Here is a 22,500-nt window from a genome sequence, read left to right on the forward strand (position 1 = left end):
TAGCAGCAAAAAGAACAAATGTTGATAATGAAAATTTGGACTATTTCATGGAAAATATATGTTAATTTTTAATTTGATGCCAGCCACATGTTTAAAAAAAAAGTTGGGATGGGAGCATGTTTACCACTGTGCTGCTTCACCTCTTCATTTAACAATATTCTGTAAATGTTTAGGAACTGAGGAGACCAGTTGCTACAGTTTTGAGTATGAAATGTTGTCCCATTACTCCCCGATACAGGATTTCAGTTGCTCAACAGTATGGGGTATTCTTAGTCATGCTTTTCATTCCATTATGCACCTACTTTGACAAATCTGGACTGCAGACAGGTCAGTTTAGCATCTGGACTCTTCCTCTATGGAGAAACACTATTTGAATATGTGCAGAATTCATTTTGCCATTATTTCCCTCAAATATTCAAGGTCTTTCCTGGAAAAAAATATTGCCTGGATGGCAGTATATGTTGCTCAAAACCTGTATACATCATTCAGAATTGATTGTGCTTTGCCAAATGTGCAAGATGCCCATGCTGTAGGCACTAATGCTCCTCCACACCATCATAGATGTTGAGTTGAACTGAGCACTAAAACAAGTTGGATAGGTTGGATACTTGGATAGGCCCTCTCCTCTTTAGCCCAATAAGTCTATGAGTTCCAAAAAGAATGGCACATTTTGATTGGTCTAACCACAGGACCTTTTTCCATGTTACCTTTGTCCATTTTAAACAAGCTCAGGCCCAGATAAAACGGAGGTATTTTCTGCATCATGTCTCAATACAATTTTGGCTGTTTTGGCTATGACAATTTCCTGAGCCCATACAATGACAGGTCTGGAAACAGGTCTGGTGTTGATGCAGTGCTATCTGAGATCCAAAAGACCACGGCTATCCAATTTGATTTTCAGCTCTTTCCCTTGTTTGCAAAGATTTCTCTGGATTCTCTGAATGTTTTAATAATATTATGTCCTGTAGATGATGAACTCCCCAAATACTTCACAATTTGATCTTAAGTTACAAATTCTGAATCTCCCTTGGAATATATTCTACCTTGTCTTTTATTACTTGTATTACTTTTTATTAGGGCTGTCAAAATAACTGATTAATTTCGATGAATTAATTTGAGAAAAAATAACTGATTAAAAAAATTAGTGCAGATTAATCGATTCCGTATGACCTTTGACCCCGAGCCGTTCTAGTCAGTAACCATTAGACTGTAAAATGAAGGAGAGAGAAGAAAACGTGCTGCCTAGATCATTGATTGGAACATTTACTTTTAAAAAATGGCCTGATGGTGTTGATAAAAATAAAGTGTTGAAAATAAAGTCCTCTGCAATGTCTGCAGCAAGGAATTTGCATATCACCGGAGTTCATCAACTCTATAGTCGCACATCAATGCAAAGAAATAAGTGTTGAGGGGAGTGTTAATTTATTTTCATTGTGTCCCCTAGGTTATATCTGTGCCCTGAAATGCCTTGTATGTGAAAAAAAAACTTCTTCCCGAAGCACTGTTGAATTTATTTCCTCAGCATATTAGGTCATATCATAGATTATTATGGCCATTATTTGAACAGTGAAAATAATAATAAAAGAGTTTTTGAACTTTAATGTCACTAATCCTGATTATTCAATGATTCATTTAAATATTTAAAATACTTTCACAGCAAAAATTATATGTGTGATTAATTTAGATTAATTAATCACAGAGTATGTAATTAATTAGATTAATTTTTTTAATCGATTGACAGCCCTACTTTTTTTTTACTACTTTTGCCTTTGTTTTTTGCCTATTAATTATTCTTTATTTTTTAGTGATTTTACATTGTGTGTTTTATGTTTTCTTTTTATTATGATCTTTATCCTTTATCCTTTATCCTATTATGATCTTTTACCTATTCTTTGACTATATTGCCCTTCTATGCTTTTATTTGTTATTACTATTTTGTTTATGTAAAGCACATTGATTGTAGCCTGGCGGGCCATACTATATCATTGAAATGTATAGTCTGGAATCGAGCCATTCACCTCGCTTAATCCAAGGGGCGGGCAGAGAATTGTCTTTCAAACTGCCTAGGCATGCAATAGGCCAGCGCTACGACCATATCCGTATCCGGTCGGCAAAACGGCAAATACATCCTTCTTTGAAAGGAATGACTTAAGTGCATTGTGTTGCTCAACTCAAAGAAAAGTCCAACTCCTCCAAAGTTGACGCTAACGCCGATTCAAACAACCGCTCTTCGTTCGCCATAGCCACCTTCCTTGTTGTTCACCGTCGCAGGACTGTCGTCATCCTGTTAAGCCCGCCTTAAGACTCTCTAACAAAATAGAGCGCTGTGATTGGATGACGTCTACGCCGTCAGCCAATAGAAATCCCTATGGTTTGATACTAGACGTACAGGCTGAGCAAATTAATTGGCCGCCGCTAGGGTGCGTCTAGATTTCTAGGCTACATTGATTGACCTATGTGTATGAAATGCGCTATATAAATAAACTTGACTTGACTTGACTTAAGAATCATTAAAACGACATTGTTTCATCATTTGTGCACACAGGTTTTACACATCTTTACTTCTAAGAGACCCTGCCTCTCTGGGATGCTCTTTTTCATACCCAATCGTGTTGTCAGTCACCCTACTGAAATATATCCTTTGTTTTTTTTTTTTTTACTTTTCCAGCATTTTATTACCTAAATTTGAGTTTAACAGATTTGCAAATTATTATAGTGGATGGAATCCACTATCTTGAAATCTCCTGGCTTCTTCTTCTTATTACAGTGCATGAAAATGCACTGTACTGTTGTTCTTCTTCTTCTTATTATTATTATTATTATTCACACAGTCACAGTATGACAGTCGAGCAACGAGTAAGAATGAACAGGTATGATAAGGGATCAGATTCCAAAAATAATTCAGTGGAAATGCATGGATTCCAGTTGCTGCTACTGGAAGAAACTGGAATCCATGCATTTCCATACCTGTTCATTCTTACTCGTTGCTCGACTTATCGTGACTAAATTCAAGATGGCTGCAAACGCTAAACTTCGTGAAGATACTGTCTGTATAAATCGTCTTGTAAGTAAACTACCAGTGCTTTTTCAAAGTTCTCAATGTCTCGTTTTAAATGTCAGGGCTCTCGGAAGTCTACCAATGAAGTGTGGAGATACATTGAGTCTCGTAAATGGGTGTAAAACAGTGATTTATTTGCATGGCTAGCCCGATGCCGAAGCACCACTATTGAAAAAGCTGTTGGTAGCATCGGCTAACTAGCGCCAGATTGACATACGTTCACACTCGGTATCATGTTTCAATATACTTTAGGTCAATATCACACCGGAATTCTCCTTTAAGCATACAAACTGCCTCTATTAAGACTACACATCCTGTTCAACCGCTTCCTCTGCCAAAAACTGTTTCAAAATAAAAGTCCTCACTACAATATTTCACTGTTAAACAATTTAACCCTTTAAACTACTGACATTTTTAACTGTTCAGCCATTGTAACTGTTACTTGTCATCAACTATGACTCCTACCCACTGTAGCTAGTTAGCATGGTTAGCATAGTTAGCATGTTAACATTGCTAACATTGTTAGCATTTTTAGCAAAACTGCTAAAAATGATTAGCTAAGTAACATGGTTAGCATAGTTAGCATGTTAGCATAGTTAGCATAACTACTAAAAAATATTAGCTAAGTTAGCTAAGTCACATGGTTAGCATAGTTAACATTGTTAGCATAGCTAGCATAGTTAGCATTTTTGACAAAACTGCTAGAAAACATTAGCTAAGTTAGCTAAGTAACATGGTTAATATAGTTAGCATGTTAGCATAGTTAACCCTCTAGGCGCCACTGTCGAGTTTACTCGACAAGATGCGGTACTGAATAAAACGGCCGATTTAGTCAAATAGGGTGTCATATTTCGCTCGACATCCACTCCACTAGGTGGCAGACATGTCATCACGCCATCCCTAGTCCGAAAAAAGGTCATGGTTTAAACAAAACTTTTGAGCTACAGCGCATTGAATCAGTGCGTGCAATACCGAGCTAGTGTGCGCTGGAGCCACTTAGTCAGAGCGATATTGTCAACGTTAGCGCAGTATTTGCATTAGATTATCGCCTAATGGCATCAAAAAAAGTTTACCTGAAATGAAGTGTTGGGTCTTCTATTCAAGCGGACCCTGATTCTGAAGGGGAATATCTGCCTTCAGGAAATGACGGTGATTCGCTTAGTGAGGCTTCAGATCGCGCCCCTGCCTTCAATGATGCAGCTGGACAAAGTGAGAGTTTTTACTCCATAGTTTAGCTTACACCAAGCACAAACGTTGAATCGTTTGCCCAATGTCACTGGTGGGAATAATGTTTCACGGGTTCGGAGTGTTCATCGGGAAGTTAGCAGGGTGTTAGTGGTGTGGCGAACAAGGCTGGAGGTAGCCTAATAGCGCTAGCTTCTGTCTTTTGCCTCTCCACAATCGCGGCGACAGTAACGTGGTGGAGCCTTTGTCTAATGCGACTGGGTATGTTAGACGAGGTCAAGAGCTCATAGGGGAAACGAGTGGCAGTGTGGGGAGTCGCAATGAGAATGACAGTAGGCCTAGTCCCGAAAGGCGCAAAATTCTCTCCACTCACAGGCAGATCTGGCCATGCTGCTCGCATGGTGGAGGTGGTGACACGCTCTCTCCCTCTCCCTCTCCCACAAACACACACACACACATTAGGTCATGCATAGTCTATCACAAGATGATGGGAATGCTGGCCCTGTATGGATAGGGATAGGGAGTCATTATCTCTACAGCAAAAGGCCTGCTACATTAAAAAAAAAAAATGTCAGCCATTTATTAGTAATGATTTACACTGTTGATTTGCTATCTATTTCCCTGATCATTTAGGACATACACTATGTGTTCCTTTTTGTGTGTTCATGTCCTTGTGATGTGTGTGTCTTTGTCAGCTAAGAAAAAAAAAACATCAACAAAACAACAAAAAAAAAAAAATACTAACATTGTCTCTTGTCTTGTCTCGTCATCTCACTCCTGATCTGTGCCTTGCCGTGGCAAATGAGCTTTTGAACTAAACAGGTCTTGTCTACTTGTGTTTGTGTGTCATCTGAATAATCTATGTGTGCCCCATACATGGAATCAGAGTGCCTACTGTATGTAGTAAATGGAAAATCTCTACAGCAAAAGGCCAGTCTACCGCTACATGCATTTGGTTTGTTTCGCCATTTATTAGTAATGATTTACACAGTTTGTTCACTACTTACTATTTACCTGAGCATTCAGTATTGTGCAATATAGCATACAGAAGGTGAGGGACATTTTGGGGGGAAAGAAGTGGTGCATTTTATCATTCAAACATGCGACTTTTCATGAAAATTCTATAATCCAAGATGGCCGCCACCATATGACGTCATAATATGCAAATTAGATATAAACATTTAATCTCTACATAAACTTTGGGTCATCCTTAATATTTCTCTAATTTACAGAAAGTCTCTATCTCTTATCACTTTTAAGATATAGCCTTTTGAAATGAAGATGTCAAAATTGATCGTTTCGGAAAAAAACCTCTGGCGCCTAAAGGGTTAACATTATTAGCATAACTGTTAAAAATGATTAGCTAAATTAGCTAAGTCACATGGTTAGCATAGTTAGCATGGTTATCATTGTTAGCATTGTTTAGCAAAACTGCTAGAAAACATTAGCTAAGTTAGCTAAGTAGCATGTTTAGCATAGTTAATATTGTTAGCATTGTTAAAATTGTTAGCATAACTACTAGCAAACATTGGAGCGATTTCAACTTTCAGTTATCGTCAAATATCTACCTATACACAGCCATTAACGTATTTGAATAGCAACATTCATTAAACTTTCAGTCTGTCAACAACTTTTAAACTATTTACGTTCAACTTTTAAACGGTCTACTTTTCAACTATCATTAAACTATCTATTAAACTAGCCGTCTATCAACAACTTTTAAACTATCTACATTCAACTTTTAAACGGTCTACTTTTAAACTATCAACTTTTATTAAGCTATACAACCACCATATCTATCCCAACATCACCGTAGTAACCATCTCTGTATTATCTATTTTAACTATACATGATATTTTACATCACAACTTTTGCATTTTCATGCACTGGTAATTCCTTGGAATTGGATTTCTAGTTATTTTTATAACCTTTTCTTTTTACCTTTTCAAGAATGAATGCGACTCTAACCGCTTAACGTATAGACATGTTGAAATAACCGTTGTGTAGGTCTGGAGTTGGACAAGAGAGGTATTTATTCAGATTTTCTTAAAAGTTTATACTTTTTGAGAAATAGGGAATTACAAATGTCAAAAATCTAATTTTCCCCCCATAGACTTGTATGGCTGTGATGTCATAATGGCCTAAAGCCAGCTGCGCTCGTTAAGCTCCCAGAGAAGTTCCCGGGCTAATCAGAACACTGGCACAGGTGTGAATCCAACTGTTTCAGCTTCTAATGCATACAATCTGGCGCTCCCTAAAACTACACATCCTGTTTAAGTGTTTCCCGTCTGTCAAAATAAAAGTCACAGCCATATCTCATTCTTTGCGTATTATATCTCCAGAACGGCTTGACGCATATGCTTCAAATTTGGTACAAGTGTTTGTATGGACTCAAAGATGAAGTGAGTTGATGTTGGAGGTTAAAGGTCAAAGGTCAAGTCCATGAATACTCTGAGCGCGATATCTCAAAAATGCCTTGGCATACATGCCTGAAATTTGGTATGAGTGTTTGTATGGACTCAAAGATGAAGTGAATTGATGTTGATTGATGTTGAAAAACACCTTGAGTGTTATATCTCAAGAACTATCACAGGGTTTTTTGGTACGAGGGTTTGTATGAACTCAAAGATTAAGTGATTCAGTTATTTTTTTTTTTTAGGAATCTCCATACCAACATTAAGCCAGCAGCTTTCCATCCACTATTGTAATTCCTCTGGCATTACATTTCTAATTACATTCTGTTTTTATTCACATTTTCCACAACGTCCCAACTTTTTCTGTTGTGGGGTTGTACACAATAACACACACTATGCACACACTCATTTACATACACAATTGTAGGGGATGGAGTAGGAGATGGAGACACATTGACAAGCGTGATTCATTTTCGTGGAGAGAATGTGCAGCGGTCATATTTTGTACCACTCTGCCAAATAACATAAAAATATAATATACATAATATAAACATAATAATATAAACATAATATAAACATCAGTAATTGTTCTTGTGGATTAATCATATTTTGATTTCCATGGCAAGAAGTAGCAACTATATTCCCATGTCTTGTAGCAATAATTAAACATAGAAACATATTAATAAGATTATGGATACTGTTTTACATTATTCGCAACTATGCCTGCTCTATGAATAGCAAGGCAACCAGCCCAGCAGAGCAAACTGGGCACCTCTGCCGCTAACAGGAAAACACTCAAATAGTTCCAGTCCAAAGTTAGAAGTCATATTGGTCTACCTTCAAGGAATACAGTGCCAATCAGAAGACACTGAAACCTCTCTGCATCCTGCAAGTGCAATAACTGTAATAAATAAATAAAGTACAATAAATCAATACAATTGGTTGTGTCAGTAGACCTACCTATTGTCTCAATCTATGTCCTTCATTAGAGTTTATCATATCCACCTGGGGTTTGTTCTTATCATATCCACCTGGGGTTTGTTCTTAAGCCTCACTTGCTCTCCAAAGCAACAGTGAGGTCAGAGGCTGTGAGGTCTCACTGGTGGCCTCTGGGTGGCCACTCTTCATTGGACACTTAAAAAAACAGTTTGTCTCGGCAAGACATTCCGGCATGCCACATAGCTTGGCAGACTCATACTACTCATTAACAAAGTGAAAACTTTCGACTGTCAAGAGTCACATGCATAGTCACCCTTTTGAGTGTGAGCAATTGTTCAAAGCCTATGGCATCATAAGCCTATACAACGTATGAGATGAGACCTGCCCTTTAGGTGGCATCATAGGCCTATACAGCGTATGAGATGAGGTCTGCCCTGGCATCATAGGCCTATACAGCGTATGAGATGAGGTCTGCCCTTTAGGTGGCATCATAGGCCTATACAGCGTATGAGATGAGACCTGTATACCAAGGCCGTAGTCATGATGTCAACATTGGGGGGGACCAAATCTGTGGTGGGGTCTGAGGGACCCCCAAACAGAATTTCAATACATTTCCTGCCATGCAAAAAATATTATTAAAAATCACAAACAAGTCGTTAGTTAAGTCAGTCAATTAGGGAAGGGAATTCCAAACTTTTGACAGACATAGGCATGGACGCATTATGAGCCCCTGGGCACAGATGCCAATGGCCCCCCAGTGAAGATAGGGGGGTCCGGGGGCATGCTCCCCTGGAAGATTTTTTTTTTTTTAAAATGACCCATTAAATTATGACTTCTGGTGAGTTTTGTGGAAAGAGAAGGGAAGGGTGGAGAAGAAGCAACTTCACACAGAGGCTTGGGCTTCAGCCCTCTGAGCTCTTGATATACACCTGTGGTATGACTCCATTTGTCTCCAAAATGTATATTTTAAAAAGAGCTACACATTACAAAATGTATCTTTGTTAACCTCTATATTACACAGAATGCAATGGCTCTGACTAATTACTTACACCTGAGGATTTTGTTTTTAACTAAGACATATCAGACTCATAGGTTTGGACCTATAGCCTAATAATATTTTGTATTTGCTTGTATTATGCTGGCGACTAATCACACAATTCTAACAGTTTCAAAGGCACATGATTCAGGAATACCGGTAGGTTACTAAGACAGGCCCCTTTTCTGTCTGAATCACCTCACGTTACCCCATGCATTATAGCCTGGTTTCTGACAGAAATTACGTTTTGTGCCAACATGTAGAAATACTACTACAGCCTTTATTTGGAGAATGAAGGTGCGAATTCCTCTCTTTGGTTATTGTCCGCGATTCACATTAACTGTAGGCTATTACCGCCAGTGTATTGTAAACGTCTTATTCCCAAATTGGGTGGCGTCGCCACATTTGAGTCCTACGTTTTGCCTGATTGAGTGCGCATCTAAATGTAACATGCAAGAGGCAACAACCATTTCTAAGAGGCCTATAAACATGTTAATTCATTTCTGGCCATACTAGCATGAATGCATTATTTATGTTGTAAGAGACACGTGAAAGAAATGAATGACACAGGAGGCACGCACAAATTCATAATTTAAACTGGACACTAAGTTTCACTTACGCTATCATTGCGAGAAAATAAACTACAATATAGAAAATGCTTTAAAGTTCCCTTTGAGTGTGATCGGCTCCAAAAATTAACGAGGTTTCCTTAGCCTTTGCTACACCTTTCCAACAAGTTTTGTGACAAATGTTGCGCTACAAGTTTATTTTATTTAATTTCTCGCCAATTTAGACTACTTGTAGCAACTACAATGTAGCCAAACCAAGTAGCCTATTGAGGTGGCTGAGACGTCTGTGGTCATTTGTCAGAGTAGGCCTAGGCGCTTTACCGATTCTCACATGAACTGAACAAAAACGTCGCTGCTGTAGTACCAGTAGGCGGCGCCATTTACCACAGTAGTCTGGGAAGACTGGGAAAGGGGGAGGAGGGGACGTCGAGGATGCGAGATATCCAATACAGACTCTTTGGGGTGGGTCGTGCTGGTGGGCAGTCTTTCAGGCCTTTGGTCTGAGTTGGGGGGCGGTAGAGAAGTTGGGTGTTGCCTCGTGTAGCTACGTCGTCGGCTGGCATTGCAGACCTCCTCATCCACAAAGAGCTCCGCGTCTCGGAAATCCGTGTCTGTCTGTCTCGCGCGCTCAACTTGGCCTCCACGCCGTCCTCGCCACTCTACCTTCACTTTGAAAAAGGAACCCAACAACAGCAAACATGGGAGTTGATGGCTGCTCCAAATGCATCAAATATATTCTGTTCTTCTTCAATTTCATCTTCTGGGTGAGTTCGTCATTCATGCATCAGTGGTGTAGTCTACTTAGCTGTAGTGGGTATACTGTGATCGACTCCAAATGTTAATACATATCCTTGTCTATTTTAAGTGGGTATACTGAGAGCTGGGTGATGCTTTTTAAGTGGGTAGCCTACTGTGTAGTCCTGCGTATATAACGTAGGCTAGCCTAGACTACACCACTTACAGATGCTAGATCGGCCATTACGCGGCGCCCCTTTGGATTTGTTTATGATAAGAGAGCAGCCCAGACCACTAACATCTGTGAATATTGTATATGTAAGTGATGTTTCCCAGGGATTGAACGCACATTTATCGTCGGTGTCTGATACTTAACGGTTATGGGAATGGCATTGTTCGCAGCAAGAAATAGAACGGAGTCACTCGCATTGTGTGCGAGGCACAGAAAAGGGTAGCAGATGGTGGATTCAGATTTGCTAGAGAAGTGGGTTAAATAGTTGAGTTGTTTTTGTTTGGTCCATTGATTAATACGTGTTGAAACCAGTAGACTATAGCCCTACACTTACAGGAAGGCGCATGTTGCTTGTCACATGTTTTTAGAAGCAGGGCTTTGCAATGGGTTGTTAATAATCAACCACAAACATTCTGTTGGCTGTCATAAATAACTAACGATTTATTACACGCTGACCTGGAATTTCTCTCTATCTCTACCCTGAATTCCCCCCGCCGTTTGATGCAAGTGTATGTTAGAGATTAAAATACATTGATTTGCATAGTAGAGAACAGGCTACTTTGCGTGTAACGGAAAACTAAGGAATCATTCTTCAACCCCCGTCGGAGTCACTGGAAACGGGGGAATTGCTTTAGAAAGCCAGTAAACTCACGGAATGAACAGACAACATCAGTGTACAATTACCGTATATTATGGAAGTATTCTTGTCATCCATGATGTGAATGAAAATGAATGAAACAACAAAATCTGAGTCTTTCGCCGTTATTATTCGTCTAAATATTGTGTAATTAATGACATACAAAAGTGTTACACAACTGTATTAACGGAGCCAATCTGACATGCTGTGCTGCGTTGTTGTGTTAGTTACTCCCAAAGGGAGTGGTACAACATTTATTCACGAACTTTGAGAAATGACTGAAATTTGGATATGCGTACCCTATAATGAGCGGAAAATATGAGGCACCACCCATCTTCCTCAGCACACAAACACTTACCATGCAGTTTGCTGGTTGATGTGATGTGAGTTTGTCGCCTGATGCTAATCGGTGGTCAGACCAAACACTATTTTTATTCACGAGGTGTTAGATTGTGTACCTTAAGACGAATATGCATAAGTGCGCCATACTAGGTAGCCTAGTATAAATGACACAGAGCAAGCGCAGGACATGTCTGTCCCAGAGTCTACACTGCCGTTCTACAGCGCGTGGACGTCAAGTAAAAGGACGTAGAACTGGCCGAGCCACTTTTATAGGTCATCTGGCCAACATTGGTCAATGTAGTATTAGTCATGGCTGGGCTGGTCAGTTGGTTGTGTAGGTGCAGCTGTTATAGCTGGTTCTGTGTAGGACTGACGGGAAATGAAACCCAGACCGCTAGTTTGGTTTATGGAGGGGTGAGGGGTGGGAATAGGGGGTTACGGGGTTCTCACCAGGAGGTCAGTAATGGTAGGAACAGGACACATGTTCAACAGGTGGACAGGAGCTGAAAAACATTAGAAAGAGAGAGAGAGGAAACTCATTGTGGGTTGTCAGGAGACAGGGAGATCACACTAATTGTTGAGTGACTGTAGGTCGACTGTATTAAAAAACACACTCTGAAATGTGTGTGTGTGTGTGTGTGTGTGTGGGTGTGTGTGTGTGTGTGTGTGTGGGTGTGTGTGTGGGTGTGTGTGAAATATGTATTTAAAGAGCCCCTCACCCTGAACCTGCGTGTGAGGACAGAGGCTGCTAATGGGGTGTTGGCCTGACCCACATTCTGGCCCATGAATCAGAGATGACCCCAAAGGGTGTGTGTGTGTGTGTGTGTGTGTAGGTTGAGATGGGTGCTACCGGGAACCAATGCCCTTCAGTTGAGGGGTCCCAGTTGAGATATGCCAGGCATGTTACAACCCCCTGCCAAGGGGGCCTGGAACCGATATAGCTCTCTTTACATACCACTGCCCTAGACAAGATGTGTGTGCGGGAAGGGGCCATCACACACACACACACCAAAAGTTGTCTCCATATATTCATTTTTTGGTAGGATTTAATATAAAGATGAAAAGCAAAAAAGGAATTATCATTCGACTCTGATTCAGTGCTGCTGGATTTCTGATGAACAGCGAGCGACAGAAAACATCAAGCCTTCGGCTGGAAGGTTGGAAGCTAATCAAATTCAGTGAAGCGAGTTGCCATGGTAACACTTTAAAGAAAACCCTCAGCACTAACGGGTCCTGTGCTGGCCACGGTGCTCATGGAAACGCCAAACAAACATACCAACACACTCAACAGTGTGTGTGTTTCAGTGATTTTGCTCCTGTTGCAGAGATGGTGTTTTGGTAGCGAGATGGAAAGAGAGAGAGAGAGAGGGACAGAAAGAGAGATTGAGATAAATAGATGCATAATGACATACTATACTATACACCTACTGTATGCCTTTATGTGTCTAGATATGTCTAATGTAGACACAGAAAGAGAGAGAGGGAGAGAGATTGCCCTTGTGATGGCAGTTTCTGGTTGCTATGACGATGTTTCAAGGCACCTAAAGGAACGTTGAGGTGGCACAGGTGGTGGGGTGGGGTGGGGAGTCAGCCAGAGCTGAGCCGGATCAGAGCCAGAAGTGTAGCCCAGTCACTGTACATTAGCGTGTGTGTGTGTGTTTGAGAGAGAGAGAGTAAGTGAGGGAGTGTGTGTGTTTGTAGTGGCTTACCTACACTAGAAGTTCTTAACCTACTAAAGCACTAGGAAGTAGACATGAGACAGCAATGCTGTCAGCTACAGTACTCTAAGGAAGCAAATTCTATGTGTCTAAAGCTACGTTTCTACGGTGACGATGAAAAGAGAAGACGCAGAAGTGGCGTCTCGTCTTCATTTTTTTATTCGCGTTTAGACGAGCATTCTCAGGGGGAAATCTTAGTTTATATGAAGACGCAAGAGTATGTGATATTCGATTGGAGATGCATTCCAGACCGCTGGGTGGTGGTGTGATAGAACCCCGGTACGTCACGCGCAGACATTCTAATTTGACAGTTTAGCCAGAGAGGTAATCAAGGATCTTTGGTTTAGCCGTTTTAGACGGAGACGCGAAACCCGGTCGTCTTCAAAACTCTACACTCTGGAAGGAGTCTTCAGATTTGTGCGTCTTCAAGCCCCGATGGCGGGGTCGCCGTGTAAACGAAAGGCACTTATGATCAAATATTTTGTCGTCTTCCTTCGCAATCGTTCTCGTATAAATGGCCCCTAAGTGTAGGTATCGACCATGTATGCATATTCACATTTTGAAATAATTAACATTTTAATTGTAAGCAACATAAATCAACATATTGCCATTGAACAGTGGGAGGAATTAACAATAGTATTTTGTTTACCAAATAATTTATTAGTTCACAAAATAGCTAACTTAAATAGGAACTTCCTGTTTCAGACTATTTGTCAGACTTATAGTTCAGTAGGAATCGATTGAAGCCTGATTAGACCAGTACGATAAAGTACATGCAGCATTCTTAAGTAGGCCATTAAGAACACCCCCACACACACACACACACGCAGGTTCTATTGATTGAGTCCTAATTGAATGCTAATGTGATATATGAATAAATTAGAACTTGAACACTCATACACACACATACACACACACACACACACACACACACACACACACACACACACAAAAACACACACACACACACACACACACACACACACTGTTATGGCCCAGTGGGGAGGTTAGTGTTTGTATGTTTATGTGCTTGTTACTATTTGGTTTAGGCCTAGCCGTCTTCATACTTTTAGGCTACGTTTCTACGGTGACGATGAAAAGAGAAGACGCAGACGTGGCGTCTCGTCTTCATTTTTTTATTCGTGTTTAGACGAGCATTCTCAGGGGGAAATCTTTGTTTATATGAAGATGCAAGAGTATGTGATATTCGATTGGATATGCATTCCAAACCGCTGGGTGGTGGTGTGATCATAGGGTGTGATAGAGTCTTCAGATTTTTGCGTCTTCAAGCCCTGATGGCGGGGTCGCCGTGTAAACGAAAGGCACTTATGATAAAATATGTTGTCGTCTTCCTTCGCAATCGTTCTCGTATAAACGGCCCCTTAGTGTGATTGTCTGTTTGAACTTTTTTTTTTTGATTTATCAATAAACTGGTCATCTCAATCATTTACTTCCTTGTTTGTGTTTACTGTTTAACTGTTAACTGTTTTTATTTAAGTTAACTAGTTACGCAGCCATATGCCCCTAGGCATTTTAACATCCAGGCGTAACACACACACACACACACACACACACACACACACACACACATATGCAACACATAGACACAAACTTAGACTGAACCTGATTTGTGGTTGGAGCTTTGAAATGCAGCTAATTGCAAAGAGAAGACTATCAGACGCATCAGATCACTTAAAGCTGCATGTTCTGTTTTGCCGTGCGGTTATCCCTCCTCGTCAGATGCACATCAGTGTAAACATCATGTCCCAGCCCGCTGCCCAGTGATGTGAGTGAAGGGTGTGCATGAGATCACAAATTGGACAACTCAACAGACACCGGGGCTAGATGTAAATCGAGTAGGGGCAAGGGCAAGCTCTGCTGGAGATGGCAAAAACTGCCCCAGATCACTTTAAAGTTCATCAGCAGAGCTTGGTCAGCCGCCCGAGTCAATTTAGTCTCATGTAGAGTGCTTGAGTACGCCAGATGTGTGTGTTTTCACAGACGTTTGTGTGTGTGTGTGTCTGTGTGTGTGTGTGTGTGTGTGTGTGTGTGTGTGTGTGTGTGTGTGTGTCATATTCTGTGTCCCCAACCAATAAGGCTTGAGTGGTCACCACAGTGTGGTTGCTTCCTTCACAGGATATGGCCATCCACGGAATGTTATTACGAAGGCTTCCTCTGAGGACCATGGACAGTGTTGCGATGAAGAAAACCCCCCCCCCCCCGGCTCAAATATTTAGAGAAAAGAGTCTGGAGGAAGGGTAGGCTGCCTTATATAAGGGTCTGGTCAGGGCCAGTAGCATTACCCAGGGAGTCCACAGAGTCTGTGTTGTGTTGATGAGGCATACTTTCCATTTACTACCATTTCCTGTAAATGGAGCGACAAGGACAGATCCTGTTGCTTTGCAGGAAAATAAGCCTCTCTGCTTGCCCACGTTTACTGGAGCCCTGCATGCTGGTGTTGCGCTTTCGTCAGGATATTTTTTAGCGTTTTTTCTTTTCTAAATATTGGCTCCCGCGCCCAGTGAGAGTTGCCCAACAGAGTTAACAGAGTGATTGAGATTTTCAACACCCCCTGTGGAGCTGGAGCAGCACGCTGCCAGCGATGGTGTTGCTTGTGTGTTCCCCTGCCGCCCCCGCGCTGCCCTGTCGCCCCACAGTCGCCCCGCAGTCGCCCTGGTTACAGGCAGACAGGGGTCAGAGGTCAGAAGAGAGATGTGGGAATGACACACACACACACACACACACACACACACCTCTGAAGAAAACGTTCTTCAGAAGCATCGCCTAAAATCTTAACTTGGACTAAGACCAATTTTTTTTTGTGTAGAATCTTCTCATCTATGATCTTTTTTTATCTATGAGCTTTACAGGAACCATGTCTTGCACAACCCTCAGCAATTCAATTTCTGAAGAACTCTTTGATTCCTGGAATTGTCCTCACAAAACTAAATGTTTTTAGACCAACAGAACATGTGTTCATGAACCGTTTCCGTATAAATAACGAAAAGAATGCACACCGTCCGAGGTGCTGGCAAGGGAAAATAAACTAAGAAAAACTGGGTCTCCGCACACTCTATCTCTTATTATGATCCAAGCGCAGCTTAAGCTGGTCATATAGGTTTAGTCAGATTTATTTTTTTTTTTTTTTTTCAAGATGCCCAAATTTCCGCCAATGATTCCCGGGACACTGAAAGACGGGGGTACACTAAACTTGATGGACATGTAACCCCACATGGATAGCATGGAACCATCGTTTTTCGTTTTGATCTGTAGCCCCCGCTGAATTGGACCCCGAAAAGGAGGGTAGGGCAGACACAGTTTTCTGTGAATATCTCGAAAACCGTAGGGTTTAGGAGGACCATTTTTTTTTTGTATGTTGATCTCAAGGGGCCATGTCAACCCATTCCATAACCACTCATTTCATGTATAGCGCCACCTAGTTAAACACAAAAAGTAAAAAAGAGGTGGTGTAATTGAAGGTATCTGTGACCTAACATAGTCAAAACTGCACGAAATTGGAAGTGTAGGATCATTATGACACCCTCTGTATGCACGCCAAGTTTTGTGGAATTCCGTTCATGGGGGCCACACAATAGAATTAATTTATGTTACTATACACCAACTGGCCTGTGGGTGGCCGGAGACAGTTTTCTGTGAATATCTCGAGAACCGTGGGGCCTAGGAGGTCCACCTTTTTTGTATGTTGGTCTTAAGGGGCATGTCAACCCATCCCATTACCACTTATTTCATGTATAAGCCACCTAGTTAAAAATTAAAAAGCAAAAAATTAGGTGTTTTCATCTCAATATCTCTATTGACAAGGTCAAAACTGCACGAAATTAAAAGTGTAGGATCATTATGACACCCTCTGAATGCATGCCAAGTTTTGTGTACTTTCGTTCATGGGGGCCTTACAATAAAATAATTTTATGTGTACATTTAGTGACGTACACCAACAAGGATTCCCGGGACACTGAAAGACCGGGTACACAAAACTTGGTGAGCATGTACCCCCACATGGATAGCATGGAACCGTCATTTTTCGTTTTCATCTGCAGCCCCCAGCTGGACTGGACCCCGAAAGGAGGGTAGGGCAGACACAGTTCTCTGTGAATCTTTATGGTATGTTGGTCTCAAGGGCCCACATCAACCTGGCTCATAATCACTCATTTGGGATTTGCCCCCGGTAAAAATGAAAATCAGTAGGATTAAAAGAAAGCCAAAATAAATATTCATCATCATCATCATGGCTGCATTTTCAGTATTGGCGAAGTAGTCGTTTGTCCACTAGATGGCGATCGTTGCAGTGAGACGTAATTTTGTTGGAAGTTAAAAGTGGGTTGAAAAAACAATGGACGCTTCATACAAGGACTGTAATTTACTGCAGCGAACATCTAATAAGGATAGGGCGATGTTCACATGAAGTGTAATTCCCATTTCTTCTTGAAGCCGAAATAAATCTGAGGATGTTTATCGGACATGCTTGGTTTTACTGCAGAATGCGTTAATCTTGTAATATCAATAAGGACCTAGGTAATGTTACCAAGTAGCGTTGGTTGAGTGATGGAGGCATTTGATTTATTGCATTTGTAGAAAACTATAAATCAGCGGTTATACCAAGCAAATGTATAGCAGCACTGTTTGTATCTTTCGACTGTCATTTATTGCATGTGCTACAAAATCATTCTGTGCAATGGAAGATTTACCAACGTTACACCGGGTCTGATACAGTTTTGCCTATACATCGTGAGACTGAGGCGCCTGTTTATTTTGTTTTAAGTGCGTGCAGGGTGTGAGAGGGGAATCGATGTGCTTTGATTACAGCTTGGTAGTTGTAGTCTGTGAAATTAAAAAGCATGTGTGTGTGAAGTATCCAAACAATGACACCTTCATTTCATTATGGCTGCTTTAGCAAAACACCTTAAGCTACTGTGTAGTGGGTCCCATTTAGAAGTGGCTACTTCATTCGCTTTCCTTGACTCATGGAGCTCGCGTGAATGTTATTACAACTTTTCGCCACGATATGACAGTTTAAGTCCGGCTTGATACTGTAAGGCGAAGCCATTGGTTTTCAAAGGAGATTTTATTTGTGTCGTTAGCATAGCCTATTGACAATTTATGTTGTCAATAGGCCTACCTTATAATCCTACCTGTAGCTTAGGGAAGCTAACAACTTTCTATTAGGATCTAGTTTGTTAGTTACCGTTTTGTCATAACTCCCTGATGCATTTTTGCATTTAGAATAGCCAGAGCGTGTATATCTCAATGGAAAATTAAACAATATCGGTGCCTATGGACTAGGCTGGGTGAACACAGCCTGATCTGCCCGCTATTTATTTTTGATTTCTTAAAAGATTGAGCTTGGTCTGATGAAAGCCAGACCAGCCATGGACCTCAGTTAAACAATGCAAGGGAACATGAATCAGCCTATATTTGCACTAACAATAACGGACAAAAGCTCTTCAACTTTGGCCCGTTAAAATGTGTATGAACAGTCTAGCGACGCATTTCATCAAGGCCCATTTGGACATGTCGGTTCTTTGCACCACTGGTTAGATGTAAAACAGCATTTCGTTTCAGACTAGGCTACTGTTACTTAATTTGTGCATTAACAATAACGTTTCAGACTACTGTTACTTAATTTGTGCATTGACAATAAAGTATTACATGAACTAAAGATGACTAAAATCTTATGTAGAAGAAGAAACATTCACAAAAAATCCATCCATCCAAAAATGACCTTTGTTTTTGATAGCTGTTGAAAACGGCATGGAACTGACAGAGATGTTTTTGTTTATAAATACATAAAAAATAAATAAATAAATAACATTATGCTGATACCTTTTGCTTTTCCCAAATACAATGTAGCCTACAGGTGTAAGTGACCTTTCATCAATCCAGTTGCAATGGATGAACTGTGATGAACTGCCCTACTTGTGATTGTTTAGAGATTTTAAAGGTTTTATAACAATGCTACATCTTCTTTGGCTATTCTACAATCTATTCACCTTTTCAGCACCAGTAGGCTACTTTCTGTGCAGCCGCACACACACACTCAGGCATGCCAAACAAGCATACACAAAGTTTCAAGAGTGGGGATGGAGTAAAATATGGAGACAAATTGAAGTGTGATTTATTTTCGCGGAACGGATGTACAGGACTGAGCGGCGGTCATATTTTGTACCGCTATGCGGTACATCTAGTTCCTTTTATTTTAATTCCAACGTTTAGGCTGTCAGCCTTTGTCAAGGTTCCTCAGTCGTTTCCAATCAGAATTATTTGGACTTTGGTGCTACCTAGTGAACCAACCTGCATTTCCACCACTTTTGGAATGGAACCAAGGATGTCATCAACAATGGGTGTTGCAGGCATGAACAAAAGCTAATGAAATGCATAAACAGTAGGATGATATGACAGTTTGTTTACTCATGGCAACAGTTGATACAGAAGGAAAACTCAGCTTTTAACCTTCTCCTCTCTGAACGGCAAAATGACACACCTACTCCGAGTCGGTTCCAGCTCCGAACCGAAGTGCCACATTGTGAACCGTTTTTTATTTGGTTGAAATGCTCCGAATGGTTCAAATGTTGGTTCGCGAACGGGAACGGGACCGGTTCTCTGTCGGGTCTCTGTTGTTATGAGAGGAACTGGTTCTGAGTGGTTCTCTTCTCTGAACCTTTTCTTAACTAACCTGCACATCAGCGTGTGTGTGTGTGTGTGTGTGTGTGTGTGTGTGTGTGTGTGTGTGTGTGTGTGTGTGTGTGTGTGTGTGTGTGTGTGTGTGTGTGTGTGTGTGTGTGTGTGTGTGTGTGTGTGTGTGCGTGTGTGTGTGTGTGTGTGTGTGTGTGTGTGTGTGTGTGTGTGTGTGTGGAGAGAGGGACTCATGTATCCCTGGTGCTCTGAGGGGACCAGCAGTGTGACAGCTGACATTGAATGACGCAATATTCCCAATGGAGGCGGAGGAGTGTGACTGTGGCGTTGGAGCATTCGGCTCGGCTCCACTCCTCCACGCTGCCTCGGCATGGTGGGTAGGCTGGGGAGGGGGCTGTGGTGCTTGGCTCGGACTCGGTCTATTTTCACCCACCCACCCCACCAGAAAAGGCACCGATTTTATTAGAGGACCCGTATTGACCAACAGGTGTTTTGTCTATTACAAGTATTAACAGCAGCTATTAGTCCAACCACATGACTGTAGATCAGTCTATGCTCCAACCACATACAGTATAGGTACAGTAGATGGGTTGGTAGGTTGTTGTTGTTGACTTTGTGACACCTCAACATGGCTTCCCCATGTGAGTGGGACATCTGGTGGGATTTTTGATTTGAAACATAAACCATTGCATTGCTGGCGTGTGGTTTTGTTGGTGAGGAGAGAGGAGAAGGAGCTGAGCTAGCGTCGTCGTCGCTAGCAGTCTTCTGTCTAGCAGGCGTGCGGCTACTCCAGTCTCCCCCCACACAGCCTCACCCTTTGGCTGAGGCGCTGTTTACCGTGTTGCTAGGCAGCCCGGCTGTGGAATGGCTGACTCAAAAAGAGAAGGAGGAGGAGGAGGAGGAGAAGAAAGAGACAGAGAGAAGACTGCGAAGAGAAACTAGAGAGGAGAGAAGAGGAGGAGGGTGGGGAGAGATCTTTGCTATTTCTGTCTGGTAATTCTTCCAGCACTTTCCCAGAACTTTAGATTCCTCTCAAGGCTATTACTTGTTTAAAAACACCTCTATTACACACACACACATACACACAGGGAGACAGCTGGTCTGCTGTGTCACAAGACTGATATGTATTTCTCGTGGAAAAGCCTCTTACCCACTGACTTTAGGCCTCCCACTCCCGGACTTGATGATGCCTAACGTTCTGTGTTCGGCAGAAAGAGGAACGTGCCCAGTTGTGTCAGTGTCACTAAGAAGAAGAAGAAACAGCAGCAGCCACCCAGTCATGCGGTCATGCGGTCATGCAGCCAAGCGCTTTTCTGAACTGTTACCGGAACACCCCTGATGGCCAGCCAGCACCTGTTGTTTGGTATAAGGCACTTACTAAAATCAGTCCCTTTTCTGCATGCTAAGTAAAAAATAATGAAAAAAAATCATAAAATAACTAAAACGAGTGATGTTTTAGTAATGAGTAAGTGTGTGTGTGTGTGAGAGAGAGATAGTTCCACTGTGGTTTACAGGGAGAGCAGTGTAGGCACCGTAGGGTTTGTGTTACGGTCAGAAGGGGGATTCCCCAATCTGGTGCAGACCCAGTGGCTTCTGGGAGAACGAGAGGTTTCATTGTTCTCACCAGAGCTTGGTAGGATCAGCGTTTCCCTCATGGCGTGAGAAGACCTGATCAGCATCTGTGTGTGTGTGTGTGTGTGTGTCACAGAGAGAGAGAGAGAGGGATGAGAGAGAGGGAGCGAGAGAGAGAAAGAAAGAGAGGGTGAGAGTAAGGATGAGAGAGGGAGCGAGAGAGAGAGAGAGAGAGGGTGAGAGTAAGGATGAGAGAGGGAGAAAGAAAGAGAGGATGAGAGTAAGGATGAGAGGGGAAGAGAAGAAGGGAAGTAGAAGGCACATCGCTTTGGGAGAATCCCGCCTGACTCACACACTCAACCAGCAGCTGGGAGCAGATGTGGATGTTTGTGTGTGTGTGTGTGTGTGTGTGTGTGTGTGGCTGGATGGGGGTTGAGCCGGGCATGTTTGATGGATGGCGTGAGAGGCAGAGTTGTTGTTGGTAGTGGCCTTGGGAGTGAGTGTGTGTGTGTGGGGTGGTAGTACTCTACTTTGGTCCGCAGCAATCTTGTGCGCTGTCTTCATGATGCCCCATCTTCAAAGGGCTGCTCCTCTACGACTACTTCTTCTTTCTCTTCCTATTTCTCTTCTTGTGGTACAACTCCTGAAACACCCACCCCGCCCCCCTCTCGAGCGCCTGGAGGCTCCCACATACCCCCCCCCCCCCGCTGCATTCCTCCAGTGGGGCTGCTCAGGGTTGACGAGGTCCAGCTGCTGCCTCCAATTGGACCCTGATTTAGAAATAGAGCCGTAAATAGAGCCCCCTCCCCCCATACAGTCACACACACACACACACACGCACACGCAAACACACATCCACGCACACACAGAGAGACCCCCCACCCTCTTCTTCTCCCCCCATTCCCACACCCTCCCTCCGTGGCTGCCACCACAATGCCCCTCATTGTGTCCGAGGGAGAGGGTCTGACCCTGTAAAGGGCTCCTTCAGCGCTGTTTCTATTCCCGCGCTGCACAGGGCAGCCCAGAGGAGCACAGACAGGGCAAGGAAAGGCCTCAGGGACATCCTGTCCAGCCCAGCTGCCCTCTGCCCGGCTGCCGACGCACCGTGACTTCTCCCTGTGACTTCTCCCTGTTCGGCCCTGTGTTTGTTCGAGCCCCTTCCCGGAAGCGCTCACCTCTCTCTCTCTCTCTCTCTCTCTCTCTCTCGGCGCTCCCACAAGATGCGTGCCATACATTCGAAGACAACGAGGAGCTCAGGATGTTAAACATAACAGCGTGTTTTTTTCTGGTTCTCATTGTTTTCTGTCACTGTTCGAATGTCGTTTGCTCGCTTGCTAACTCTCCAGACAGCTTTGGTTGGAGCTGTGAGAGCACACGGCCCAGCCAGCCCCTACACCGTCTGTTCAGAATCA

The 22,500-nt window shown here is 42.4% G+C and overlaps 1 protein-coding gene across 1 annotated transcript in view; it reads left to right on the plus strand.

Moving 5' to 3' along the window:
- The first annotated feature begins 9,649 nt into the window (after nucleotides 1-9,649).
- The window catches only part of cd81a (CD81 molecule a), a 45,175-nt gene continuing 32,324 nt past the window's right edge, over nucleotides 9,650-22,500 (plus strand). Inside the window, exon 1 of the mRNA XM_048231328.1 lies at nucleotides 9,650-9,965. Coding sequence (XP_048087285.1) covers nucleotides 9,900-9,965 — 66 coding nt within the window. The 5' untranslated portion in view covers nucleotides 9,650-9,899. The remainder of the gene's footprint in view (nucleotides 9,966-22,500) is intronic.

Source organism: Alosa alosa, chromosome 21 (assembly GCF_017589495.1).
Source record: "Alosa alosa isolate M-15738 ecotype Scorff River chromosome 21, AALO_Geno_1.1, whole genome shotgun sequence".
Taxonomy (NCBI): domain Eukaryota; kingdom Metazoa; phylum Chordata; class Actinopteri; order Clupeiformes; family Clupeidae; genus Alosa; species Alosa alosa.